The sequence below is a fragment of the Hydra vulgaris genome, chromosome 08, assembly GCF_038396675.1.
Source record: "Hydra vulgaris chromosome 08, alternate assembly HydraT2T_AEP".
Taxonomy (NCBI): Eukaryota; Metazoa; Cnidaria; class Hydrozoa; order Anthoathecata; family Hydridae; genus Hydra; species Hydra vulgaris.
The window spans coordinates 67,672,133-67,695,222 of record NC_088927.1 but is presented as its reverse complement, the minus strand read 5'-3'; the positions used below and the strand labels follow the sequence as shown (position 1 = coordinate 67,695,222).

The 23,090-nt window shown below is 27.2% G+C and overlaps 1 protein-coding gene across 1 annotated transcript in view; it reads left to right on the top strand.

The window, feature by feature from the left end:
* Positions 1–23,090, top strand: part of LOC100199454 (protein kinase C beta type-like) — a gene marked incomplete at its 5' end in the record, with an annotated part of 33,932 nt that overhangs the window by 512 nt on the left and 10,330 nt on the right. The window contains 8 exon segments of the mRNA NM_001309681.1: positions 8,190–8,224; positions 15,201–15,283; positions 15,509–15,620; positions 15,713–15,859; positions 16,109–16,262; positions 19,711–19,936; positions 20,409–20,561; positions 21,382–21,555. Coding sequence (NP_001296610.1) covers positions 8,190–8,224; positions 15,201–15,283; positions 15,509–15,620; positions 15,713–15,859; positions 16,109–16,262; positions 19,711–19,936; positions 20,409–20,561; positions 21,382–21,555 — 1,084 coding nt within the window.

Genomic DNA, 23,090 nt, shown 5'->3' with positions numbered 1-23,090 from the left:
ATATATATATATATATATATATAATATATATATATATATATATATATATATTATATATATATATATATATATATATATATATATATATATATATATATATATATATATATATATATATATATATATATATATATATATATAATATATATATATATATATATAATATATATATATATATATATATATATATATATATATATATATATATATATATATATATATATATATATATATATATATATATATATATATATATATATATATATATATATATATATATATATATATATATATATATATATATATATATATATATATATATATATATATATATATATATATATATATATATATATATATATATATATATGTATCTACATGCATACATACATACATACATACATACATATTTATAAAACAAATAACTAAAATTTTAGAATTAATAGTGTTTCTAGTTGTAGAACCAAACAACAAACAGATTTTTTTGATGATCATGTGTATACTGCCCTGTCAGGGCAACAAGAAATCTCTTGAATTTGAACGTGATTTTGTAAAAATCTTTAACAAAAAATGTTTTTGTATATACTATTAATCTTTAATATCAACTCTATGTGTTTGTATATGCCATACCAATTTTTTTATACCCTTGTTTAGGACTTGCTATTTGAGTTTAAACTGAAAATATACCTAATTTTGGACCAAAAGCAAATTACTTCTTTCAGGGCATTATAAATGCGGGCCTACACATAATATTACAGTGCAGTATCATTTAATAACTTATTATTTTTATGAGCAACAGAGATTCTAAGTTAATATATCCAGGATTTGCTAGTTAATTATCTTTATTAAACATGATTAACATTAAAGTTATTATTTACCAAATTTAAATTTAAATAAAAATGAGTCTGATAAAACTTATAAAACTATTTGCAATTAAAGTTCATCAATTGAAAGAAATGGATTTGCTTTTAAGTCCAAAAAAATTCAAGAAGCAATCAAAAAAACAATCTTCGTGCTCTTAATATGGGTTTGAAATGTCACAAATCATTTGTGTTGAATGTCAATTGTAAAATTTTGTTTCATCTATTCAAGACAATATATTGACTTTAAAATTCAGGGTATATGGAAGACACCTTTCATTAAGTATTATCCCCTTTCAGTTTTTAAGTTAAATTTACCTTTTTATTGTAAATTTTTATAATACTGAAGAAATTATTAATAAATAAATAAAAATTACTATTGTCATTATTGTTGTTGTTACTATTATTGGTAAAGCCGCAGTTAAGGAGTCTAAAATAATTTTATTTTTTTGCTTGTTGCGCTCTCTTTAGAGGAGACTTTTTAAACATAAGAAATATTTATTGGAATAAAAGAAAAAAAGAAAAAAGATTGCTGCCCCATGCAAATCACTCAGTTGATTTATCAGCACTTCCTTGCAGATGCAGGCAATAAGATAGTCAAAGTATGTACTGCAGCCAATTAATATTCTTTATGTATGATAAGTCTCTACTAATGAGAGCGTTGTATTTATTTAAAATTTTATATATATATTATTTAAGAAGCGATAGTTCATATTAAATAGATTTATTCTAACCAGTGTTTATTGGTAAGTCTAAAAAGACTCAGAGCCAACTTTAAAAAGTAAACTTATAAAGGGGATTTTTTAATTGTTTTATATTTTTCTATTGTAGGAAAATATACAATTAATTGTCTTAGTATAGGCAAACTGGAGATACAAGTTTTGGAACATTGAATTATCTAGAAATATAAATGATTTTTTATCTTGCCAATGATTTTATTTTCAATATTAGCTTAAGTATTTAAATGAATATGTATAGATTTAAATTTCATTCAAAAAAGATATTTTATACAAATAGAATTTTCTCTAGACTATTTAGAGTGTTAGATAAAGTTTGCTATAATTATTAAATAAAATAATTAGTCTGTTATTAAATTTATTTAATTACAGACATTTGATGATCCAAATTGCATGACTATATGTTTATTTGTGAAACATGGTAGAACAATTGCTCTCCAAAAAGCATTCAAGGACATTCGCTGTTTGAATGAGACTGAATTTATGGCAAATGTGGTGGTGTTTGCATATGTGTTAAAGACTCAAAATCTTTTAAAGTTTCAAATGGTGTGCTACAAAGCCATCAAATCAAACCTATAGTTACAATTACAGTTCATCAAATGAAATTGCTGCTGAGTTCAACAAAAAAAGTTCCATTTATAATAAAAAAACTATGATAAAACTAACAAACACTTTGATAGTATTGACTGGTCAAAGATATTCGAAAATTTAAACGCAAACAAGTGTTATAAAAAATGGTTAGAACAATATAAAGACACTTACAATTTAAATATACCATTAACTAAATCAAATAAAAGGAAAAAAGCACCTTGGTTTAATAAAAATATCTAGATTGATAAAAGCAAAAAATTTATTATGGATAAAGTGTAAAAATGCAAAATTTAGAGATCAAAAACTTGAAGCAAAATATAAATACATAAAAACAAAATGAAAAAAGCTTTTAAGAATGGAATTGTTAAATATGAGCATAAAATAGCGAAAAATGCTAATAAGAATTCCAAAATAGTTTACTAATATATAAATAGTAAAACTCAAATTAATGACAATATTTAAGCTCTTGAGAATGAAAATAGAATAGTTACTACCAATTTATTTGAGATTGTTTACTAAGTAAACAATTTTTCAGCACAGTTTTTACAATTAAAGATGAAAACCTCCCAGAGTTTCAAAAGCAATGCAATATTTTATGCCCAAATCTTACATTCGATATTGAAACATATAGTAAGAAGCATGCAACTCTGAATGTTTATAAATCAACTGGAGTAGACACAATGCACTATAGAGTACTAAAAGAATGTTGCAAAAGTATTTCAAAACCACTATCAATTATTTTTTATCGCTCATTCTCGAATCGTATCGCTCCAGGTTTATGGTTATGCGCAAATATATTACCCCTCTGTTTAAAAAAGAAGATAAACTAAAAGTAACAAATTATAGGCAGGTATCACTCACATCGATTGTATGCAAAGTGATGGAAAGCATAATAAGAGACACACTAATTAATCACTTGACTAAGAACAGTTTGTTCTTAGACTCTCAACATGGTTTTATGTCATCCAAAAGTTGTTGCCCAACTTTACTTGAAACATTAGACATAATAACCCAAGCACTTGAGGACAATTTAGCAATAGATATAGCTTTTCAAGCTATATCTATTGCTAAATTTATAGCAATAGATATAGCTTTATATTAAAGCTATAGACTATTGCTATAAATTTAGCAATAGATATAGCTTGAAAAGCTATATCTATTGCTAATTTGTCCTCAAGTGTATAGTATAAATCTATATTTATAGCAATAGATATAGATTTATATTAAAGCTATAGCCTTTGCTCAAGCTTTTGACTCAGTTGCGCATAAAAGATTAGTATTAAAACTGGAATCATATGGAATTCAAGAACATTTAATATGTTGGTTTAATAGTTTTCTAAATGAATGAATACAAATCGTAGCTGTAGTACAAAGATAGAGTGAAAAGATTTAACTTGACTATTTTAAAAACAAGAAGAGCAAGAGGTGATATGATTCAGTAATAGAAAATAAGTAAAAATATTGAAAGTTCAATGGAATTATACTACTAGAATATTTAAATATACAAAAACAAGAGGTCATTTCTTCGCAAACGGACCAGTTAATAAATGAAATAATTTAACAGAAGAGATAATCAATTTTGACAATGTGAATATCTTTAAGAACAAGTTGGATTAATCTGGAAACAAACAAAACAAAATAAAAATATAAAATGTAAACAATGGAGAAAAAAAAACTTCTTCTAAGGCTGTCAAAGTTTCAACATCTACAGGTGTTAAACTCACCACATTACATTAAATGTGTACAGCAAAAAATTTGTTATTATTATATTATTGTATTTTTCTTATGTAAATCTAAGTTCTTCAATTTTGCCTATACTAAATTATTGTTGTCATGTTAAAAAATACAATAAGTCACCAGATAAGTGGTTTCTTTCTTGTGACTTATCATTAATAAATGTCAATACCAAAGCAAAAACTAGCTATGGAAAGTTCTTAGCATAAGTTAGGAATTATTAGGGGTTGAGAATTGAGGTGAGAATCCTTTAGAGGCGCTTCTCTGATATGAATGTTTCATCTATAATTTTCTGTCAATGATCTTTTAAGTAAAATAGTATCAAATTGTAAACTATAGTTTATTTTATTGGCATTCAACCTTTTTCAAAAACACTCAATACATCAATTTTTTGTTGGTATTATTTTATTTTATTGCTGTGATATATTTATTTTTATGGATAATAACTTTTATAGACAAGAATTCAATAATTATTTTTAAGAATGGGTTACTAAGTTAAATAGTCTTGTTAAGTCTAATATATAAATACTAAATACTCATTAGTCTAATATATAAGTACTAAATATAAATAAAGACTTATATAGAAATACTAAATACTTTTATTAAGTCCTCTATTTTTTTGGACTTTTTATTCTCTACTGGTCTTTTATAGAAACTATACAAGCCTTATTTTAAATTAAAAATATATTTTAAATTAAAATCATAAATCTTTATTTTTTAAAGACATCGACTTTTTTAAACTACTGTAATATTATTAATTACTGTAAAACGAGTTAAATGAATATTAAATAAATGTAGAAATGCTATTATGGAATGTTTGTTTTCTTTCAATTTTTTTTATTAAATTAAAAAGTTTGATATTATATTTTATATCAAGTTTAATATTAGTTTATATCAGAATATTTGATATAAACAAATTTGTATAAATATCAAGAAAAGAAATTTGAAAACTCAATTTTTTCAGCTAATCATTATTGCAATAGTCTGGATCTTCCTATATTTATGAACGGTAATGTACTTGATAAGTCATATACACTTTACTATCTATAATTAACTCTTCTGATCTTTCTTGGAAACTATATATCAAATCAATTGCAAAATTAGCATCTGCTAAGGTTGCATCTCTTTATCTTGCTTGTTACTTTCTTACTCAGGATTTTATTCTTTATCTCTATAAATCTCAAATCCATCCTTGTATGGAATACTGTTGCCATATCTGGAGCGGATCTTATGATGACGCCCTTTCCATTTTAAACAAGGTGCTAAAATGCATTGTACACATAGTTGGACCTGCTCTTGCAGCCAACCTCCAACCATTATCACATTGTTTTAATGTTGCTTCTCTTTCTCTTTACTATAATACTATAGTATTTATAGAAAAGAGAAAGAGGGTATATGGGCACTGCTCTAAAGAGTCTCTTGTGCCATCTACTAAAATCCATTCTTGTGTAAAAAATTAGAAGCGTTTAAAAATTAGAAGCGTTTAAAAATTAGAAGCAAAAAAATATATGATAAAAATGTTTTACATAACTATTTAAACAAAATAATTAAAATAAAATAAAAAAAACAGCAAAAGAAAGGTTTTGTTTAAATTCTAAATAAAATAATTAAAATAAAAACTGCATAAAAATAAAATATTAAAGATGTTTTATATGAATATTAAACAAAATAATAAAAATAAAAACAAAAAGGCAAACCTTTTATTCAAAATTTAAATGAAATATTTAAAATAAGAACATCAAAAGGAGCGTGTTTTTTTAAAATTCTAAATTAAAATAATTAAAATTAAAAAAAAAAAATTTGAACTCTAAATAAAATATTTAAAACAAAAACAACACAACTAATGTTTGATTTGAATTTTAAATAAAATAACTTATTCATAAAAATGTTTACACGAATTTTCATAAAAGTGTTTGATGAACAAAAAAGATTTGTTGCTATAAAAAAATGTTTTTTTTTTTCGCCAAGTGCTTTTTAATGTTATTTCTAAAGTTTTGCGGGCGTGTGGTTAGGGAGTAAAGGGTTGAGCACAAACATTACATTGCTTGAATAAATAAATATCTGGAAAACAATTGTTTCTCTGATGTATATATGATATGACATAAAACATTGCTGCGTAATTAATAAAACTATTACAAAATCTTAATCAATTGTCATTATCATTTTATTTCTCCATGAGCTTTTTTATCTAAATATTAAAAAAGCCTGACAGGCTTTTAGATGGGAATTCTACCACTCGTGCATTCATTTACTTCTGCCAAGGCCTGTACACACAGACACACACACACACACACACACACACACACACACACACACACACACACACACACACACACACACACACATTAGGCTTTCTGAAGATAGGCGTGCATTCAAACACCTTATCTGACCACACATATAGTATTTTGTTTTGACAACTTGGCCACGGCTCTGCATGTTTTGATAATTTTTATGTTTTAAAAATGTGCTGAAAAATCCAAACTAAACAGAAGAGAAAATGAACCATAAACTGAAAACAGAAACAAAATCTTAACAAATGGTAAAACAAATAAGATATAAACTAGAAATAATAAAAGCATAAAAATAATTTTTTTTTTAATCTAAAAGTGTTTCACATCACAAGTAATGCACCCAATTTTTTATTATTAAACTTGTGTGACATCTCATTAAAATTAAAATCCTTATTTTAAAGCATTTAAACTAATCAGTGGAAGCGGTATTAAAAATAGCATTCTATAAACTTCCATAAGATAATGGTGACTCTGCAGCAGTTTTCATTGAAATTTTCATTTTTATTGAGATTAAAAACTATGTTGTTGTAAAATAAACAACACACTGTACCTAGTAGTACCAATTGAAGTGCGAAATTTTAATTCAGTAAAAAAATTTAAGAGAACATGTTTTTAATGCAAGAACAAATGTAATATATACATATTATATGCATGTTATGTTTTAGTTAAAATGCTAAAGTACACATTAATAAAGAGAGTCCTCGAAATAACCCCCTTTTGCCCGTATGCACGCCTCCAGTCTTGGACGCCATTCCTCGATTGATTTACGCACGGTATCCATGGATAAAGCATCCCATCCCAGAAGTGATCGCTTGAGGGCATCAACGGAAGTGTGAGGTTTGCAGCACACCTTCGCCTCCAGTTTAGACCAGATTGCATAATCCAATGGATTAAGATCTGGTGATGCTGACGGCCAGGCATCCGTAGAGATAAAATCGGGCACATTGGCTGTCAACCACCTCTGTGTTGTCTTCGCTTTGTGCGAAGGGGCACTGTCTTGTTGGAATGACCATTGTTCCCCATTGAACAACGAGTCATTTAAAGGTTTTACCACCTGCTCTAAAATGTCCTCCTGATAATTTTTTGCTTTTGTTTTTGTTAACATGTTAACATGACAAGTTTAAACAAACTTCGCACTTCAATTGGTACTACAGGGTATACTGAATATTATAGGCAGATGAATAAACTTTATGACAAAAATATGTATGACATCGTTAACTATATAATACAAGTGGATCCATCCATTGAAAATAACCTTATTTGTAGTCCAAATTATGTTTATACAATTATGTTTATACAGGCCTCAGATCTAGGGTCCGACATTTAATAATGCTAACATAACCAATGCCAACCAATATATCAACATCTTGCTTGAGAAATAAAATTTATGAACATCAATAAAAGTTCTTTTATTACTACTTTTTCATTAAAAAAACTTTATTCTTATTTAGATTTTGTATCTTCGCTTTAATTATATGCATTAATAAAATCTCTTTTCCATGGTTTTCTATACTTCATGTTGAAAAAGGATTTCACTCTCTTTTTCTCTTTTAATTGATTGCATAAGTATAAAAGTTATGTAGGACAGTGTTAGACTTGGTTACTATTAATTTAATACTTCTTTTATGAGTCCTCATTTATTAAACCAATTTCAGATTGATTCTTAAACTTTCCGTTTGAATATTTTAGGTTTTATTTTTGATATTTTTTGACCTGGTCCTATTTTATTGCAAGGGCATTTGTTTTAATGGTGTCAAATAACAGATTGGTCCCATTTTTCCCCTTGTACATGTTTTTGGTGTTACTTTGTACTTGATTCTATTTTCATTTATATATATATATATATATATATATATATATATATATATATATATATATATATATATATATATATATATATATATATATATATATATATATATATATACCACGCACTCAATATTAAAAGAATTTTAAAGATTTTTTATTTGTTAAAGGGGCATAGTAGGAAACAATGGCTTTCAATGCAAAGGTAATACAATTTGTTTCGTATAGTTTATTATAGTTTTATTTTGTATCTAATTTTATATTATTTATTTTCTTCCTAATTTTTTATTTTTTTATTTTTCTTTTCCTTGTATTTTTTTTCTAAACTTTATTTAATCACAAGTTTGAATAACTAGTCACATTTTGTTTGCTATTGTTTTTGTTTTTTTTATTAAAAAAAAATCATCAACTGAGTTCAAGTACATAAAATTAAGTTAATATAATTAATAAAATGATATAAAAAGTATTATTCTGTTTAAACTTCTGTCTATGGATTCTACAATAAGTGGTGTAACCTCAGGTTTTTGTCTGTCTCCTGTCAGGTGACTAAAATGTTGCTTATGTCTTACTTGAGTTCACAGTGGTCAGAAATGTCTGAAAATATGAATTAATTTATTTTCCTTCTACAACACATAAAACTTGCAAAATTTAAGACACTTTTTAGGAAAGAAATACTGTATTTTTCAAAAAATAATTTGGTTTACCCATTTAAACTTGAAAATGAATAAAATTGGACAAAAATAAAAAAATTTAATAACACATTTTTTTTTAATTTTACATTGAAAAATGCTTCACTTTTAACTTTCACAAAAAAACTTTAAAAAAAATATTTCTTATCTCAATAAATTAATCAGAATCACTATCATCACATGAACCCAGCTTGGTTGGTTCAACACACACAAGTAAGTCAATAACACTTGTTGGCATTTACCTATTCTTTTTGAATCTTTGGTGTTTTGCAACACAAGGTTCTTGAATCTTTGGATGGCTCAAATCCGTGAGTCTGTGGAACATCTCAGTGATACCTTGAGCCCATGAAGCCTTCCTGGTATGATGCAATCAAAAGTTTCTTAGAAACTTGTTATTAGGTTCTGACTCCTCTTCACTTGTCAGTCCAATCGGGGGTGAACCGTTGTCAATTAAATCTTTTCCAGGTTTTCCTTTTTCAGTGTTGAAGGTAAAAAATACCAATAACAGTCGTCCTCCTAATGAAAATAAATTTTTTCAGGTTTTTTTTGCAAAGCTTGGCAAACTTTTTTGAATTAATGGCAAATCCACTTGACAATACCCCCTCCCCCCAAATGGTAGTGAGGTTTTCAACAATTTTACTAGGGACATTGCGAATATCTGCCATTTCAAATCATTGATGTCAATTGTCCAAAAAAGATAGTGTACCTCAACCCTTCTCCAAATTCTGTAAAAATGGATTTTAGATAAAAATCTAGTTACTGCAATGATGGCAGAGAACAGCAATAACATTAATTACAATAACTTATTCTTTGCTTCAAGTTTGGTTTTGATGGCTGTGGATCATTTAACACTTTTCACCAAAAAGATTCCAATGAAGAGATCCCACATATTAGTACTTTAATTGTGAGTCAACTTGTGCCATTGCAAATCATTGATGTAAATTGTCCAGAAAGGATAGTGTACCTCAACTCATCTCCAAATTCTGGACAGTCGTGTCGGCCATTGCAAATTGCATATGAAAAGAAGTCAAAAAAGGCCATCAAAAATGAGTCTGTACGGAACAAACAGAACTTTTGCCATGCATATTGTCAAAAGTGTAAGAGTGCAAAAGTCCAAGAGTGCATGGACTTTTAACAATGGTTGGCGTAAAGGTTCTACAGACTGTCCAGCATCATCATCGTGCTCCATATGCTATAAGCCTTGTGGAAAAAATTTACCCCTGTGCCAGGAGCATTGGACTTTGGAGCATCAATTTAGCATTTTGGTTTGCAAGCTTTTGACAGTCTTTGTCATATTGGCTATCACTAAGATGTAAAATAATGTTGCAAGTGTTTGACACCTACAGAAAAAGTGACCATTGCAACCACACAAGAACATATGAAGGCTCAGTTTGCTGAAAGATTGGGAATTATTGTTGATAAAAGAAGAGATGGTGGTACTGGGACTACTTCTACTGGCAATGTTGCCAGAATTGCCTTAGATAACCCTACAATTACAGCAGATATTCGCAATGTCCCTAGTAAAATTGTTGAAAACCTCGCTACCATTTGGAAGAGGAGGTACTGTCAAGTGGATTTGCCATTAATTCAACAAAGTTTGCCAAGCTTTGCAAAAAAAAACTGAAGAAATTTATTTTCATTAGGAGGACGACTGTTATTGGTATTTTTTACCTTCAACACTGAAAAAGGAAAACCTGGAAAAGATTTAATTGACAACGGTTCACTCCCGATTGGACTGACAAGTGAAGAAGAGTCAGAAGCTAATAACAAGTTTCTAAGAAACTTTTGATTGCATCATACCAGGAAGGCTTCTTGGACTCAAGGCATCACTAAGATGTTCCACAGACTCACGGATTTGAGCCATCCAAAGATTCAAGAACCTTGTGTTGCAAAACACCAAAGATTCAAAAAGAAGAGGAAAATGCCAACAAGTGTTATTGACTTACTTATGTGTGTTGAACCAACCAAGCTGGGTTCATGTGATGATAGTGATTCTGATTAATTTAAGATAAGAAATACTTTTTTAAAAATTTTTTTGTGACAGTTAAAAGTGAAGCATTTTTTCAATGTAAAATTAAAAAAAAATGTGTTATTAAATGTTTTTATTTTTGTCCAATTTTATTCATTTTTGAGTTTAAATGGGTAAACCAAATTATTTTTTGAAATATACAATGTTTCTTTCCTAAAAAGTGTCTTAAATTTTGCAAGTTTTATGTGTTGCAGAAGGAAAATGAATTAATTCATATTTTTAGACATTTCTGACCACTGTGAACTCAAATAAGACAGGAGCATATAGTGTGATCAAGAAGATTTTGCATTTGGTACCCATGCTGAATGTTCCAAAAGATGAATGTCATTTGGCTGACAGTTAATTTTGGCATCAACTAATTTATTGTAGTTTGCCCAAATGATAGGCATTGCTGGCAGTGCATGCACTCTTCATGGCACAATACTGATCTTTTGATAAACCATTTAGCAATAAAAAAGCCAAGCATCATAAGGGCTTTTTTGTGTGAATTCAGATTTTTTTTCTGAGGAAACTGCATCAGTTGCATGTTGTGAAGTTTTTTCACCCTGGTTGATTGACTTTTTGAATTACTTTTGGCAGAGTTGTGCCTTGTTGAGAAGCAGCCTTAGTAATTGCATCAGGTTCAATTTCTTGGCAAATTTTTGCACTTGATTTTTGCTATGCTCTAGTTGCTTTTTCATTAAATGGCTTATTTTTTCTTCCAACCTTTTGTTTTTTGATTAGCAGCTTTATTGAAGAAGAGCTTCTTTCACTTTCAGATAGTGTGTCAGATAGTGTGTTAAGAAGATCTTTAACTGAGATGAAATTGTTGGAAAGAAAAGAAGTATTTTTGGCTACCAATTTTTAAAAATAGTAGTTGCAGTTTTTTTACCTTGCAAAGATGTGAGAAAGTAAGGAGTTAATCTTTGGTTCCAAGTAGTTAAAATTAATTTGGCTGATGTTTGAAGGTCTTTAAAGAGAAAAGATGTATTCTTTGATAACTTCAAATTTTCTATCAGACAAGGAAACATTGCTCTCTCTATCATGACTTGACAAACGTTGCCATTTTTTAATACAAAATTAAAACAAACATAACAAGAAAGATATATCATAAAATAAAATTCTTTTTTTAAAAAAATTAATATAGTGATACTCAAATCTACAGTTTAAAGTGAAATGATACTTTAAATCTACAAAAAATGAAATGATACTCAAAATCTACAGTTTAAAGTTTTATAGCTTCTGGTCTGGTCTTTAACACATTCCTTGTATTTGAATTGAATCAGTTTCTTTTTGTGAAGAGGACATCTGAAAAGAATTTTTTCTCAGATATAAATTATAATGTAATATGTAATCTTAATTTGCTTAACACTTGACCACTAAAATTTTAACGTGAGTTTATTAAACTATAACACTAAGAATGAATGAGTAAGCAAAGTCCTTCTGCTAAAAATATTACACGAAAAATAGAAATTGAGATAAAGAACATTTTGCATTATTTTTTGAAAAAGCCATTAATTGAGGACGTTTAAAACTTACACCTTCATGCAGGGATGCCTCTGATAACAATAGCGATGAAGATTTTTAGTTCTAATCCATTTTGCACTAAAAAATTTCAAATCAAGTTTTATAAAAAATATATCTCTTGAAAATCTCTGAATTCTTGAATAATGTATCTTGCTAAAAATTATGTAAAATGTTTTCAAATAGACTAAGATTTAAAAATTGGGAAAATAATCTTGATACTTTCAATTTACACATAGTTTGTCTCTACCAGTTTTTTTTTTTTTCAGTTAATTTTTTTTTGGTGGTTTTCTTAACCATGGAGGAATAAAACTGAAAAAATGAATTAAAATATTGGACTACTAAAATACTACTAATAAGAAACTGTTTAATTAAAAATAAATAATTTAATAAAAAAATGTTAAGAAATTTTTGATTGTTCTTGTTTGATCTTTAAACAGTTTTAACTTCAGTGGTGGCACAAAGTCACAACCACAGTTGAAAAACAAGAGAATTTCATTCATTTTTGGCACAATATAAAATAAAACAGCACCACATTGAAATAAAAATGACTCTGCATTGTCAGTAATAAGCGCCACTAATAAAACATAAGAAATTCTGACTAAAAGACTAGTATTTTGTATGCCCTCCATGCGCATCAAGCACAGCTTGTACACGCATGCAGCTTGCAAATGTTGCCACAAATCATCCAGATTGCTGGGTTTGGTTTTCTGTACCTTTCTGAAGAGCTCCTCCCACAAATTTCAATGGGGTTCAGGTCAGGACTTGGTGGGGCCATTCAATAGCATTGGTACAAGCACATTTGAGATATTCCATTACTTTCTTAGCTTTGTGGCAAGGAGCATTGTCCTGTTAAAAGAAAAATGGTTTAATTTTACCAAATAGTTTGTTTGCTGATGGTTTCATTTGTTTACACCTGATCCTGACATGCAACCCCATACCATAAGAGAGCCTCCTCGATGCTTTACTGTGGGAGCTACACACAGAGGACTAAATTGTTCATCAACTCTTCTCCTCACATAAGTTCTTTTAGCTCCACAGAAAACAGTAAAGATACTTTTATCACTCAATAATACTTTATTCCATTGTGCAACAATCCAGGTTTCGCGAATGCTCTTTTCGCGATGTTATCAGGTTGCAATAAAGGCTTCTTGGCAGCAATTCTCCCATTCAAACCAGCTTGGTGCAGGCGTTTTCTAACTGTCCTTGCTGCCAGATGAACTTCATGGTTTTTCCCCATGTAGCTTGCATTATCTGAGCTGTTGTGAAACGATTGGACTAACTCACCCTAACCAAAAGCCGATCCTGATTTGCGGTAGTTTTACGAGGTCGTCCAACATGCTCTAAGTCTGCCACTGTACTGGTGTCTTTCTATTTTCTGGCTGTTCTGGTAACAGTTGACAGTCCGATTTTCATTTGCTCAACAATATCTCTGTAAGAAATGCTTTGTTTAATCATAACAATGATCTTCAGTCGTTGCTCAGTTGATAGCTTCTGTTTGTTTAATGAAAGAAAACATGATTTTAATCATTATTAATTATTAACAAATGTTTAGAAACACAATAAAACTTAAAAAGTTCCAAAAAATTGTTAATTATAGCTAATTAAGAATAATTAATCCTAATTAGCACTGCTAATTATAATTATAATTAAATCTAATTAATTTATTCTCAATATTAGCTCCTTGTTTTGGTACGATATGTAGTCGAGTGATAATACATTAATTTTAAGTAAATATCTATTAAAACAATGCCAGAAAAATCTTAAACTTACCAAACTGATATCAACAATTTCTGATCAAATCAACACAGAACAGTAATTAACAAAAATTACAGTAATTATAATAACAAAAATAATAATATTTGGTTGCTAATAAAGCACCACATCGATAACTAGATATTTAGTAAGGTTTCTGAATAAAAATCGCTACAAAAATTAGTTATTATTGCCTAAGTACACTATTAAAGAGATCAAAATATGCATGTGGTCATGACATTGTGCCACCACTGTAGTTAAAATGTTTTTATTAAAAAGTACAACAGCTTTTTTTTTATTTTTGTTTTTATTAGAAAAAGTTTTCCATGTGCATCGTTAATAAAGTTTAATCTCTTAATGTTTGACAAAGTTTATATAAATATTTATTTAAATTTAAATTTAAAAAATAGCTTCGCTTTATTTATGATTCACAATCAATGTAATAATTTGCATTTTGTAATTAAAAAAAATGCGATTTTGAAATGCATCTTGAATTGAACGAAAACCCTGATTCAAAGTGTGACTATTATATTTAAAAAGTATATTAAGTTTGAGTTTTGAATTAAAGATTTGGAAACACCTTTTGAATTGAAAAGAAAATGTGCTTTAAAATATGACTAGTTTTTCTTTAAAAACAGTCGCACTTTCTAATTTGTGTCTAATTTAATTCATGTCAGCTTTTTTTATTACATTCAGTATAATTACATAATAAATGAAAAGAATAATAAGTGGCCAACTTCATAGTTCAAAATATGGTTTTGTTATTAAACACTCTTTTGTAAGTAATAACTGTCTTATTGCCCTGCTGTGCTACTGACTGGTATTTTTTTAAATTTTAGTTGCCCTTTTCAAAAACAAACCATCATGTACCGCTGGTTGACCAATGACGTTATACCTCTGACAGAGAATCAACAAGAGGTATAACAAAAATGTTATACCTCTGACAGAGAATCAAATTTTTTTTAATAAAAAAACCAATGATAATGACATCTCACTAAAAACAACACATAGTATGTTTTAAAACATTAATGCATTTTTAGAAGTCTAAAACACGTCTTGTGTTTACTAGAGTCATCATTTTTGATCAGCATTATTAAATAATGACATCATCATCATCATTTTTTTTTTTTTTTGTTATATTATCTTGTCTTATTCTTGTGAGTATTGTCTGAATTAATGTGAAGTATTGCTATATCTTGTTTCAGTGTGTAGTTTTGGTGTTCACAAGCGGTGCCATGAGTATGTTTCATTCAAGTGTCCTGGTGCAGATACTGGACCTGAATCAGATGTGAGTATCGTACTTTTAAACAATGTTAATTTATATTATGCATTTATATTAAAAAAAAAATAAACTTTTTTTTATAAGTATTGTTAAATTTTGCCCAAAACTATCTAGCAACAAATATCAAACATTTAACAACAATTCCTTTACACATAGCAGGTTATTTATTTATTTTATTTTTTGTCTTATTTTGTTCATTAGTTTTTGGTATTATTTTATTTTTTTATATAGGCTCCTCAAAATCCTCATAAGTTCAAAGTTCACACATATTCTAGTCCTACCTTTTGTGACCATTGTGGAACACTGTTGTATGGTTTATTTCACCAAGGGTTAAAATGCGGAGGTTATTTAGTTTTACATGTTTTAAAAAAAAATGTGTTATGAAGTTGATTTTTTTTTTTTTTAATTTTTTCCTTTCAATCAAACATATTTCAGCCTGTGACATGAATGTTCACAAGCGATGTGAGAAATCCGGCTGTATACCAAAGTTATGTGGAGCTGATCACACTGAAAAGCGTGGAAGAATTCGTTTAAAAATAAATTTTACTCAAAAAGGGGAAGAAGGTGCCTTGAATATAGACAGTAAGAAGTGTTTTTAGAAATTTGCGTTCATTCAGTAGAAAAGCATGTTACTTTGTTTCATATAATCTTACCATGTTTAATATAATATCTATTTTTTAGTTTTTTTTAAACACTTCAAGAAAACATAAAAATTGCTTTGATTCTTTATTTTTTTATTATTATTCCAAATTTTACAATTAAATATTGTTATGTTATAAAAAATTTTTTTTTTTTTTAAATTATTGAGTAATTAAAAAAAATCTTTTTAAGTTTTTGAAGCCAAAAATCTTATTCCGATGGATCCAAATGGTCAATCTGATCCTTATGTAAAATTAAAGTTGCTACCTGATACTACACAAAACAAGCAAAAAACAAAGACCATTCGCAAGTGCTTGAACCCTGTGTGGAACGAAAAATTTGTTTAGTAAGATTTACTTTAAAATATTATTTGCTTCTCATGTTTATGTTTATACATACACATTTTATTTGTTTTGTTTTATTAAGGGTTTTTTACTTTATTTGTTTTTTACTTACTACAAAATAACTAACCTCTACTCACCAACTACTAAACAATTTTTCGTTCCAAACCTGAATAAAAACTATTATTTTGATATCAGCCCTCAAAATTAGGAAAAATAAGGTCGGCAATAAACTGTTTTATTATGAACAAAAATAAAGAATTTTATTCAAAAAGTAGAAGGATAATCAATTTATTTGAAAATACAAATTTATAATTGTAAGCAAGCAATCACTAATGTTATAATAATATAACTTTTATTATACTTTTAGAGGTTGGCATTAAGTCAGAAAAAAATTTTGACGCGAAGGTTTTTTCTGTAAAACGTAAAAGATAAATCAGCAATTTTTATATATATATATATATATATATATATATATATATATATATATATATATATATATATATATATATATATATATATGTTTGTATGTATGTATGTATCTACTATAGCGTATTTGGATAGCAAATTGTTACTAGTTTTTCCTATCTTTATAGCATACAGCGTTTTCAGAAAAACAGCTAATGAATAATATATATATATTTTAACATATATAATATCACTAGTAACATATGCTTATTATTTTGGCATAAAAATGCAATCTTTACCTGATAGACTTCCATCTTGATACTCATCTTTATATTTTTATTTCATTACACATTTCATGATATAGTAATAATAAATTATTATTCTAACAGGTAATTATTGTATTTTCCTTCTCAGCAGACTTGATTAATTTTCTCTTTTTTGCATTTACTTGACAATGGCAATTGTTTAGTTGCAAACCAGCTTCATTCATATCAAAAAGTTACCCTGACTTATTTAATTCATTATATTATTCATTAAATTCTCTTGCATTACAGATTGTAATAAACTAAATTTATTCTTAATTTATGCTTTTGAAAATAAAATATCACACACAAAAGTTGCATGCTTGCTTGTACAGCTTAATGCTCAAGAAAAGCTTTCTATTCATATCCTAATATTTAGAAGGTGACAACTTGATCTTCTTCTATCCTTCTGCTTTTTTTTAATAGAATGTTCTAATCAGTCGTGATCTTCTATTTTAGAAACTTAGTTTAAATTATTTTTTAGACTTGTTTAAAACAGCACAAATTTTTTTGACTTATTGGAAATCCATTTTTTAGGTGTTTACATGTTTGATTACATGCTTTTTTTTTTTTTAGCTGTTTACATGTTTGATTACATGTTTGATTTTGTTGAGCAAAAATAAATGATAGATAAATGATAAATACAGAATTATAAATAAAGTGCATAAATACAGAATTATTGTTTTTTTTATTTTTAAGTTCCAGTGTTTTACGAGTAATATCACATAAAAATTAGGAAATATTTCTCCTACTGAATATCAACATTGTTTTGCGCATGAAATACATTTAGCTGTAGTTGATGTAATTTAAAAAAAAAAAAAGTTGAAAATCCTAATGACAAAGATGTTTAAGATGATTTTGATGATCATGATCATGAAGATCATAACCATAATGATGTTGATCATCATGAAGATGATGATGATACAGATGATGATGAAGAGGAGGAAAATAAAGTTATAATATTCAAGTTTCTTAGCTTCATAATGTTCTCGTTAAAGTTCAAAAAATATAGTTGTAACTTTTAAATAATCTACTTTAAAAATAGATACTGTGAAATGCTGTTTTAAAAATAAATTTAATCAAGAGCTTTAAAGCAGCTGGATAATTTCTGGTTTTCTTTTAGTTTAGAAAAACTCATGTTGTCTGATGATGAAATAAAGGTAATTAAAACTTTAGCAAAAAGTCTAAAACCATGTCTTAGGTTCTGAAATGATTTGCAGAAGAAGAGAAGCAGTATTAACAGCTGATGACACATTAAATTTCATTGTTAAAGAGCTTGATGCTCAAGATTGTTATTTTGCTGAGGATCTTAAGAATGTTTAATGGAAAGCATATGGCAAAGAAGGAAAAAGTATCTTCTTAGCTTATTAAAATTTAAGTGACATAAATAATGACTTATTTTTCATACTATCTAAAACAGTGATGATAAATTTAACTATTAAAATAACTGGCAGGTTTTTCCCCATAATTTAAAATTTAACAAAAAAAGCAGCCATATCCTTGACAATAGTAATCCAAGTCACACTATAAATAGTTCCTACTAGTGTGGGAAAGCAAGAAGTATGTGAATTTGCAATCCCTACCCACAATATATTTCATACAACAATTTTGGACACAGTAAAATAAGGAAATATTTTTAACATTAAAATGCAAGAATAAAGTGCTGAAAGTTTTTCCTAACTTTAACCCTATCGCTACCCCTACCTAAATCCGAAGTCAATGTAGCAGCACCCTTTGTGTATACTCCCTAAATTAGTCAATGTATGAACTGAAGCTACCACAACCCTAACCCTATTTCCGCACTTTATTCCTATTCTTAACTCATTCAAAATTTCTACATTTCTTCATTTTACCAATGTCTAAAACTTTTGGTTTTTATTCAAAAGGAAATTTTCATTCTCAAAAAGGTATACTATAAAATAATTTAAAAACAATTAAAATAGAAACAACATTTATTGTTTCTGATTCAAATAAGATATATTGTTTAAGATGTATTGTTAGATTTATTGATTATTTTATTAGATTATTATTAGTTTATTATTATTAGATAGATTAGATTATTTATTAGTTATATTGTTTAAGATATATTGTTTAAGATTCAGATAAGATATATTGTTTAAGTTAATTCTGTTGCATTGTTTTATTTCAATATAAAGTATTATAATTATACTATTATAATTAATATTAAATAAATAATAAATATTATACTATTATAATAAAAATAAAAGTAATAATAATAATGTTATAATAATAAAATGAATAAGTTTTATTTTAATAAATTGTTGTTTCTAATTATTTTTTTTAATTTTTTAACTTGAATTTTTCTACCACAGTATTAAATAAAACCAATTTAATGTTATTAAGAATAATTCTGTTGTTTACCAAACTATTATGTTACTTTTTTTTATCTTTTTAAATATTTTTATAGAGTTATTTTATTTTAACTTAACATACAACATACCTTTACACCCTCTTTTTTTTTTTTTACATAGACAACTTCACCCCCTCTTTTTTTTCCCAACTTGTTTTTTTAGTTGGTTTAGTTTTTAAATACACTACATGACTGTATAATATTTTCTAAATTTAATAAGAACTTATTTAAAGTTCCATTGTAAAATGTTGAGTCAACTCTAAAGACTTCTAAAGTCTAGAAGTCTTTAGAGTTGATGTGTGTACTGAAGCTATCTTCCTACACTTTATCCTTTTTCTTGCAAGGTATTAAAAGCTAAATTATTTTATTTAGTAAAATTGGACCAAATGATAAAGATAAAAGATTATGTATTGAAGTATGGGACTGGGACCTCGCAACATCTAATGATTTTATGGGATCTATGTCATTTGGAGTTAGTGAGCTAATGAAAGATGAAGTTGATGGTTGGTATAAACTTTTAAATGCAGAAGAAGGTGAGTACTACAATGTTCCGATTCAAGATGATGCTGCAGTTGCTGCTTTAGCTAAAAAGTTTAAGGTAAGTTTAATCATTTTTTAATCTTTATATAATTTTAATTTAATGTTGTTTAATTTTTAGTTTAAAAATTATTTCAAAATAATTAACTAAAGGAAAAAGACATTTTTTGATGAAACATTTCTTCATTCATTGTTATTCAACATTTATGGTTTAACATTTTAGCTAAAAATAATTTTTACTGAGAGTTTTAGTTTTATTATGCTTTGGATAAATAAAAATATGTTTCTAGGAATCTGTTTGTTAGTAATTGTAATAATGATTCTTCTGGGTGTGCTAAACTTTGAGCTTTCTTTGTGTGTGTGTGTGTGTGTGTGTGTGTGTGTGTGTGTGTGTGTGTGTGTGTGTGTGTGTGTGTGTGTGTGTGTGTGTGTGTCTCTCTGTGTGTGTTTTACATCTAATTTATATTTTTATTATTAATTTATAGTTTTTTCTTTTTTAATTTATAAAAGTATTGTTTCTTTATGTATTTCAGTTTATGGATCCAGAGGAGCTTGATAAACGACAGCAAGTGTTACCTGAACAAAAAGAAATTATTACTGATGAAATTAATTCTGCCTTAAAAGAGCACTGGAAGTTAGAAGATTTCACATTCTTAAAAGTGATTGGAAAAGGAAGTTTTGGAAAGGTTGTTTATTATTATTTTTATTTATTTTTGTTTATTACTTACTTGAATGAAAAATTCATAGAAATATACAATGAACCTTGAAAATCATGTCTGAGGTATGTCATCTTTAATGTCAAATATAGTTACTGTACTTTAAGAAGATTTTTAACTCTAAAGAAAAATGTCAATCTGGGTCAAAAAAAGTGTTTTTTCATAGAGCTTTTAGAAAACATAAGTTTAATTAGAATTTATTGACTTATTGTGAAATAAGGCTAAAGACTTTTAGTCGACATACTTTTAAATTATTTATTTTTTGTGGCAATGTTAGGAATTTTACCCCAAATGCTAAAGATTTAAACTCAAATATCTTTACAACTTTATGTGATGATGAAATATGGGTTGCATATTTGAAATGAAAATTAGAAATGCTATACAAAAAATATATTTTTTGCTCTGCAACAGAAAAAAAGAAATTTTTGTCATGCATGAACAAATATGCGCCTCCTGAGAAGGCTTTATATATATAAAATATTATTTTTGCAAAATAAATTTTGTAAATATTTTTTGTGCAATTTGAAGTTTTTGTGACTTTTTTTATGTTAATCTTACATTAGTTTTTTATTTGTATTTTTATTATTTTGTATTTTGTTATTTGTATTTTTATTATTTTGTATTTTGTTATTTGTATTTTTATTATTTTGTATTTTGCTATGCATTAGTTCAATCAAAAGTGAAAAAATTAAAAATTTTGGGATTGTTAACCACAGGATTTTTTCGAGATTATAAAAAATGGATTTTATTAAGTATTCTTATTTTTAAATGTAAAATAATTTATTTGTAGGTTATGTTAGCTGAAAAGAAAGGTTCAGATAAAGTTTATGCTATTAAAATTTTAAAGAAAGATGTTGTTCTCCAAAATGATGACCTTGAATGTGTTTTGACTGAAAAAAGAGTTTTAGCTTTACAAGGAAAACCCACTTTTTTGACTGCTCTTCATTCGTGTTTTACAACAGTGGTAAGAATTGTTTTTGAATGTTATTTTTTTAAAGAATTATTTAATTTTTTATTAATATTAAGTTTTTATATTTTAAAATAATTAAATATTAATAATTTAAAAAAAAAATCATTATTGTAATATTTTTAAATAATTGTACTTTTATTTATTTTAAGTTTATTTAATTTACAGTTTTTCAAACATAGTTTTCTCCAAGTCTTGGTCAAATTAAATTTTTTTATTTGTTTAAAACTAATCTTCTTGAATCAACTTTTATTCTTTTCAAGTTTTTAGCTTTACCTTTGCCTTTGCGTACCTTTACCTTTGTATATAAAAATCTTTTATCATTATCATCGTTATTATTATTGTTATTATTAATATTCCTTGACCATATTTGCTTTAACTCACACCACTTCAACTTTAGTCACACCACTTCTACCACCACTTCAACTTAAGTCACACCACTTCTACCACCATTTCAACTTAAATCACACCACTTCTACCACCACTTCAACTTAAGTCACACCACTTCTACCACCACTTCAACTTTAGTTCTTGCCCTTGATTTACACCATGAGACATACAACCAAAACTTACATTACAAACCATTAAGATTGGCTTATGAGTTATAAGCTATGTTTGCAATGAATTAATTTTGTCAAAACCAGATTTTATTACGTCTATTCAGCAAATAGTTCTTAAAATGATTATCAGTTTTGCCAATCATTTAATAATAATTTATTTTTTTTATTAAATTTTTTTTTTTTTTATCAAAATGGAGGCTCAATCTTAGCAGTTAGAGAAAATTAAATATTTACAATGCAATTATGGACTATTTTTCAAAGAAAGATTTCAAGTGGTAGAGAGTGAAATCAGGGGAACAATCAGGAGTGAGGTTGGAGCCTTTCTGTACCCCAGAAAATACTCGAAAGGAAGGTGAGTGGAAACATTGGAACCACAGATGCCATTTTCCAGTAGTCAGGAAAATAAGAATCAATTTAAGACTTTTTATTGAGTTTATATAATAATGAAGTTCAAATGAGTTCTTGTAAGACAATCACAATGTTGTCTAGAGCACAAGCTGTTTAAGTGAGAAACAACTTAAGCAACAAAAGCAAGATGCCTAATAGTGGATCAACCTGTTTAACAGTGGATCAACCTGTTTCTTTGAGATGACAAAGTATGTTTATCAGACTCGTTAATTAATTAGAGGGAAAGTTCTTTGCAAACAGTTCTGCCTTATCCTTGGGAGAGGTAATAAAATCATCATTAGAGATGGAAGAAGTATAAGATAAATGTTTTATTGAAATCGTAGCATGATCAGAACCACCTAAAGGAGAACAAAGGAGAAACTAAGCACAAGCCAGGGTCAGAGACGCAAATCAAGGAGTGAAGGTTAATGATTAGGGTTGTTTGAAAAATGAATCACAAAGTTAATCTGGGGAAGATATTAAGAAAAATAAAATTTTTAGCTTTAGGATCAGCAAGATTAGTAGTAGTAGAGCCCAGCTTATCAGTTTGATGAGTATTAAAGTCACCAATGACAGCAGTATTGA